This window comes from Botrytis porri, assembly GCF_014898465.1.
Source record: "Botrytis porri strain MUCL 3234 chromosome Unknown BPOR_002, whole genome shotgun sequence".
In the NCBI taxonomy this organism is placed as follows: Eukaryota; Fungi; Ascomycota; class Leotiomycetes; order Helotiales; family Sclerotiniaceae; genus Botrytis; species Botrytis porri.
In genome coordinates, this window is record NW_024066076.1 from 3,659,476 (window position 1) to 3,666,823 (window position 7,348).

At 43.0% G+C, this 7,348-nt stretch overlaps 2 protein-coding genes across 2 annotated transcripts; both read right to left on the reverse strand.

The window, feature by feature from the left end:
- Nucleotides 1-297: 297 nt before the first annotated feature.
- On the reverse strand, nucleotides 298-927 carry EAF01_002084 (uncharacterized protein; the record flags this gene model as incomplete). Its single annotated transcript, XM_038910334.1, has 1 exon — nucleotides 298-927. One exon carries the CDS (start codon nucleotides 925-927, stop codon nucleotides 298-300), a length of 630 nt encoding a protein of 209 aa, XP_038775146.1.
- A 503-nt stretch (nucleotides 928-1,430) lies between these two features.
- On the reverse strand, nucleotides 1,431-6,839 carry EAF01_002085 (uncharacterized protein; the record flags this gene model as incomplete). The annotated part of the gene is made up of 5 exons (XM_038910335.1): nucleotides 1,431-2,366; nucleotides 2,456-4,282; nucleotides 4,330-5,213; nucleotides 5,247-6,423; nucleotides 6,477-6,839. The coding sequence occupies 5 exons, from the start codon at nucleotides 6,837-6,839 to the stop codon at nucleotides 1,431-1,433; spliced, it is 5,187 nt and encodes a 1,728-aa protein (XP_038775147.1).
- Nucleotides 6,840-7,348: the final 509 nt, after the last annotated feature.

The following is a 7,348-nucleotide window of genomic DNA, read 5'->3' on the forward strand; positions in this document are numbered from 1 at the left end:
TTTTCAAGCTCGTCCGAGAATTGGAACTGCTCAATCTCGATTGTTGTGAATGGTACCAATTTGCATGATATTGAAAGCTACTCATTTTCACAGAGCACCCTAATCGCACCCTTGTGATTTTTAATGGCCCGCACTTCATTCTGGAACAAAAATGCTTTTCGTTCTAAACTTCAACCGGAATCTCCGGCTCCTTAGACTATTGAGACTGTTTGACGTACCGGGTTCAGTTTACATGTTGACTTAATTTCCTTCATGAAAGCTCACACCCAAATCGAGTCTGCTATCTCACATTCACCCTTAAAAACAAGAACATTTCACAGTAAGATGTCCCAAACCCTTCCCAAAGCGACCAAAGTATCTATTGCATTTGTCTTCCTCGTCGTCTTCCCGTCGCTCAAGCATCTCGGAGATACTCCTTTGCTTCGTTGCCTCCGCTTCATCTCTCATTGGCCCCGATCCAAGTCCCTTGTCTCCAATCCGCCGGTTATGAGCATCAAGATTCGCACCCTCAAAGTCCTTTTCGCCAGTCTCTCTGGTTTCATCCACAAAAGCAACAGATCTTCTCTCTTCGATTCTTGATGTCCTTGATCCAGCACTCAATCCACATCCAAAATCACGGGCTATATTCAAGCCAGGTAAGTCGATACTAGGTTGACCAAATGACTCTTCCTCTGGGATTGAAAGTGTCAATGACGTTTTAGACCTCAATGCACGCTCTGGTTCTCCGATTTTGCGAATTTTCACCGGAGAAGGTGAAGATGAAGCTGAGGCATTTGGTGTGAGACTTTTATTTTCTTCTCTTGTGTCTGCAGAATATTTGGTGGGACAACTCAATGAAGTTGTATGAAGAAACGAAGCTCCAGGGGTGGATGGTCGTGAACGAACCCGCGTTGGAGTTTCAAGAACGCGGGATTTTGAATCAATCATATTGCTGAAGTTTTTGATTTGCTTCTCCGACGCTGAAATTCGGAATTCCGATTCTGGTGTTTAGAAGCGACAAGCAAGAAAAACAGAATAGATGAGTTGAAACACAAGGCTCATTTGGGTATTAGAGAAATCTTAACCAAGACATATCGTGTCGTGTTGAACCCGTAGGTGTCACACATGTCAATAAATGTCTTTGTCTTGGGAAATTGGTGTGACGGCGTTCTCTCATGAAAGATCGAAGCTTGAGTATCCTTCCAAAATATACAAGTTGTAGTAAGTTGGCATCTTATGTGACTAAGAGTCTGATTCAATCAAACTCGCTTTGTTATGCCTCACATAATTTTTGGACTCATCAAAAGAATTGGTAATGTCATTGAAACTTGTCGAAAAGATTTCGGCTCAGCTCCCAGTGGCGGCAATGCGCTTCGATTGTTTGCTTTGCGAAACTCTACTAGATGATACAGGGTAGAGAAATTCTTCACTCCGGTAGAGCGAATGCTACCTCACATAACCAATAAACTCTGTATGGCTCCCACACTAATCGCGGTAAAGCTAACCATGTAACCCGCGATCGTAAAGGCATCCTGAATACTATGCTTATAAACTGCCCAAAGAATTCCAAGCAGTAAGCTTCCAATTCCAAAGACAATAAAAGCAACTATCCAAATGCTTTTCATGTCCCAACCTTCCACAAACTCTAGTCCCCAGCCAAAGTTTGTAGGTTGTCCTTTTTTACAAAAAAGTTTCTCCTTCAACTTCTTAGGGAATCGGTCAAGACACACAGTATCTTCGTCGGCGTGATCCGGATGCAGAAATAGGTGCATGAGATGATTATCACCAATTGGAGGAATGACTTCGGGAGGTGCGGGCGAGTAGCGATATTCAATGTGGTCGGGAGGTGGTATGACGTCCTTTTGGCGCACGTCGATGAGAGAACTGCGGTACAACTCGAAATGGACAAACTTTATCGATTTAAGAGTCTTTAATGATACCAGGTTAAAGAATCGACCTCTCATTGATTTATAATTACTTCGAAGTATAGTGAAGAGTGATTGATCAGATTTAGGTTCGAGATTGTGAACATCCAACTGCAGAAGTCGAGTAGCGTAACGACCAGACGGATAACACAGAAGAAGATATACATTCTCAACTGGAAGCATTACTGGTCCTACAGTATTTGGATTGTTCGAATCGAGTTGATTCTTTGATGGTTCGTGGGTGGGTAGGCCAGAGGAGAGACTTTTCCTCGAGGACTTCGAAGCCCAGACTGTGAAAACGGAAGACAAACTTCTTGAAAAAGATCTACTGTAGTCACTGAGCCTTGAACTTAGGCTTTTATTAGTGCTGCTAGAGTCATTATTCGTGAGAGATTGTTTAAGTCGATTTGCTGCTCCAGAACGAAGTTCAGTGAAATCATCATAAATCCTATGTCCACATTTCTGCGATTATTAGTTCACGACTAGAAGTTTCGGGGCTATCGCATAGAACTCACACAACGCCATTAAATCCTTGTCTTTCCAAATGCAACTGGAGGTCTTCCCCATATCGAAATCGCACTAGAAAATAGTGCTAACTTTTGCCGGATTGGTTGATGTACCCCCCTACTTATCTCTGACTGCATGTCTGCTGAGGATTGTTGGAAACCGTGCAATGCCATGACTTGAGTTCTGCTTTCTCCTATAGCTCCGGGAGTCCCAAATTCTTCCTTGACTTCATGAAGCATTCCGGGTAATGCAATTACCCAATTGTTTGACTTTGAAGTTAAACTATTTCGTCGACTGGCTGCCATGGGTGTTGATATAATTGATTGCTGCGCTTTCTGTGGATGAATAAAGATTCGTAGCTTCTCCCGAAATAATTCGAAAGCTTTTGAGTCCTTGACAAATAGTTCAAGATGTTGAAAATCATCCGCGGCATCTTCAGAACTCTCAGATGCACTATCCGAATCGTCATCCATGTCTAAATCGCACTCTGTTTCTTCTTCTTCAACATTCACGCGGGAAGCCGTACTGGAACCACTGACATTATTTGAACCTTTTGGTTCTTTTTCTGTCCGAAGAGTACTGCAAATCACATGTGCAGAGTTTCTTGCACGAAAACGAACAAGATGTGCGGCCTGTCGCTGTTCTCGAGTTTGAGCTTCTTTTCGTAGTTCGACGGCAAAACCCTTTAATAGACGGCTGAGGTTTCGCTCAAATCGTTCCCAAGACATAAGATTTTCCCGCAACGCATCTTCGCAGAGCGGCTTTATGATCGCATCTTCGAGAAGTAAGCGGACTAAGCGGTCAGTTGCAGTCTGAGAGACTGACAGAGATGACATCGAGGATCCCGTAGCGAGTGACATTGCTGAAAATATACTATCTGCAACTGATATCACAGAATCCGTAGCGGAGGACTCGAAAGAGTTGTCGCTTTGGTCGTCAGGAATGTCCTCGATTGGCAGTCTCGAATGCGAATCACTGTTTATGCTATTTTCCGATAATGTCGATGACGAGACATTTGAAGACATCAGGCCTTGATCTTTTCGGTGGCGGGTGAGAATATGACGAATTGCTTTGATATGGACTTCTAGATGCATCGCTAATGTTGTTCGTGGCCAGCCTTTTCCGTGTAATTTGTTGTGGACTTCATTTCCCAGCATTGTTATCGCATGATCTAGCTCAGCACCTTCCATTTGCCCTAGCCACTGAGACTTTTCTAATATCGACTTTGCCAAATCATTTGCCGTTTCCGCTAATTTCTCTTCAATATCCTGCGAGTCAACATTCTTTGAATTGGCCGGAATCTCGGCAGTATGTGTCCGTTTTGTCACCGATCTTTGATCTCGGGATGGCTTCACAAATTCTTTCAGCCAATTTTCAAACGTAAACTGTTTCATGTACTCTTCTTGTTCGACCATAACAGAGTCAGCTATCTTCAACCTCTTATCTTGAGACATTTGCAAATTCGTATTTGTATCATCAGTAGCTCTAGTCATCTCGGCACGGCTTTCAAAATCGTGACCATTAGCAACAACAGCCCAATCATGATAATTCTCTGACCGTCGAAGTCTCTTGGCAATTTTTGTATCGTAAAAAACTGCACGGTCCTTGTATCCAGTCAAACTATTCCTTGCGTCTAAAGAATATTCAAATTGGGTAGTGTTGTGAGCTTCGCCCGTTGGACCTATGGTCTGGTCGAACTCATCAGCCCGACCAGAACTTAAAGCTTGTTCATCCATTGAAGCTACAATATCGTTTTGGCTTTCGATAAAGACAGAATCAAGAACTTTTGAATCCAACCCATGATGCCATTCGTCAGCAACAGCTTTTTGCTGCTCATTGACCATGATATCCCTTTCGGCGACCGTGCCATCCTGTTTCATGTTAATACAAGTTGAAGGAATATGGCAGTCCCACGTACCGTATCATGTCTACCAGACCTATTGTATGATCTCCTGATGGAAGATAAATTTGACAAATCACTGGACTCTAATTCTGCAATACTGCGCTCCGCCAGAAAATTTCGCTTCAAAAATTCCCAGCCAAGTTCAGTCAAAGGACGGACATCTTGGATAGTAGTTCTATATAAGGGCATGTTGGCTAGTAAGTCCTTGGTTAAAGGTGGATCAAGCTCCGCACAACGTCTCTCGATCTCTGCCCTTCTTTCAGCTCTTAACTCCGCAATTTCGAGTGCAGTTCTTTCTAGCATGGGCTTTGTGTATCCATACCCATCGTGGCCTAATTCAGCAGATAGCGGACTCGAACTCTTTCTGTGGGTATCCGAGTTTGATTGAATACCAATATCAAGCGTTTTACTCTCCATGGAATTCTTCCAATGAGTAATCTCTTCATTACCGAAAGATTTACTGGCAACTGGACTTCTGGATCCAGGTGTGGAAGGTGCCTTATTACTGCTTTCTTTAAGCTCAGCGCTGCCTTTATTTGATCCTGATACAATATCATCCCCATCTTCCGAGATATTCTTATGATCACGCAACCAATGTGCCAATTCTGATGAAGAATTCTTCACAATAGTAGCCATGAAAAATTTGATCTGCGAAGATTTATCAGAAGAGGTAGGGTCGATTCCGAAGCTCTTCTCGAATCTGAGATAACGGTAATGACATTGATCTGCTGTCTTAGTTCCAACTACCGTGGAGACAGCGGGCCAATCTTCTAATCCGAGTCTGGCAATAGTTCGTAGCAAAGATGCATCTTCTGAGGTCGACCATCGAACAACATCAAATTGATTTTGAGAGTTGACATTATGCGAATCATCAATGTTTCGAAAAGCTTTCCCAAGATCTCAAATGTTATTGCTAGTAAATTTTCTCGTACCTGTGAGGTTATCCCTTTGTTTAAAATTAGATTGCAAGATATTCATTCCTGCAGCCCCTTTGACCATCTTTGGAGATGGCTCTAATACCGGGGCTGTAGATTCTCCAAAGAGTCTTTGCGCTTCCTCAAGCTTGCCCTGCTTTTGATAAACATGTCCGAGCCTATTTGCTGTATTGCGAGTTGTGGGGTGATTGCTTCCCAAATATTTTTCAATACTAGCCAAAGCTTGAACATACATCTGCTCAGTTTTAGTCATATTACCCTGCCGGTAATAGATGCGACCAAGGTTGTTCATTACAGCATTTATTAGCATTTGCGTTGGACCATTAGCATTTTGATAACCATTTAGAGCTCGCAAATACATGCGTTCAGCTTCGACTAGCTTTCCTTGATCGAAGTAAACACGAGCAGTATTTTTCACTGTATCGATTGTGGAAATGTTGTCGGGACCTAGTTCTATTTGCTTGGCCTCAAGAGTTTGTAGAAGAGCCTTCTCGGTCTCCATCCATTTTAACTCCGAATCAATATTAGAAATTGCTGTGGCATGCTCTTTTGACTCGTCTGCTTTGAGCTGTTTTATCCTTCGACGATTCCGGGTGTCCTGATCCACCAGCAACGGCGTTTCCACAAATTGGCGTTTCTTCAATCGTCTTTCCATGTCATCACACAGCCTATTGATTTCATTTCTAGTTTCGTCTGTTGCAAGATATTTCTTTTGTGTTATACGTCGCTGTAGGTCGTCAAATTCCCTACGGTGACGGCTCTTCATCTCCTCAAAAGTTTCAAAGGCTTCTATTATCAAATCATCTCGTTCCGTTCGAGATATCTTTAAATGAACAAGTTCACTTGCCGCGGAAAGCTCTCGACTATCTTCAATGACTTGATCTGGAGTAGATTGACATGGTACAGTGATAATGTCACGATGAGCCGTAGCAGGCGGCATCTCCGAAGATAAGGGTTCGCGTCTGAAGTTCATATGAGTGCCTTTTTCTGAGTCTAATTTTGCAGGTTCCAGATGAACTGGCGCTGTTTTCAGCCCTACAAACTCGTGAGACTTTGCTCCGCGATGGGAAGCAGATAGATCGTATCTTTGCATTTTTAATGGAATGTTGGAAGGTTTGACTCCCTCTGGCTGCTGTTCATCTCGAGTCCTTTTGCAACTTATAGATACATGCTTCTAATGATAAGTCAGATTTGATAGATTCAGTTTGAAGTTTCGAGTATACTAACTTCAAGATCATCATTTGTCGGAAACATCCCCTCACATTTATCACAACTGAAGGGCAGCCCAGTTGCATGCTTATATTTGTGCCATTGAAGATCTTTAGCCCTGTGAAATGATCGATGGCATCGATCACATTCAAAGGGAAGCTGCAACTCCACGTAGTCTGGCTGGACATTGGAACGTATCACCTGCGAATCGCTATTTTGGCTATTGGCCGAATCACGTAGATTGCCTGATGCAGTGTTGTGTGAGGCTTCTCGCCATCGATTTTCCGCTCCGTCATCATCATCAAAATGAGTCGCGTGGCCCTTCACCTTTAGTATTGTCTCCGGCAATGGCTCCGGAAACGGTAAATCAGCGTCAGACATCGAAGAAGCTGGCTGACAATCACAATTTCGACATGCGATACAAGCGCTATTGAATATAGGAAGGGGTTGAAAAACGATGAACGATTAAATCAACAAAGTCGAAGGTCAAAATGATATGTAAACTATAGGTGGGGGGGAATGCTGAGCGCGATTTCTTCAGCCGTCGAATGCTTACATGCATTACATGGGGCTGTGTGGAGTGTAAGGTAAGTTGAGGGACAAAAGGATTCGCCATTATGCCCAATCGGTGGTCATCAAATCGAGAAACCGTAACCAAGCAGTTATACTGACGGCTGATGAAGATTCTAGAGTCATCAGATTACCCGGATAATGTTTCATCCTGCAACGAAGAGACGAGGGAACTGGTGAGCAAATCATTCATATGTAATGTTAGGCAGCCTGTCTTGCCATGAAATTAAACTTGTAGGGAAACTTATTTTAGATACCGAGGCCTATTTGAACGATATTATCAATACACTAAAAATAGAATTCTATTTGAGCTAAAAGCA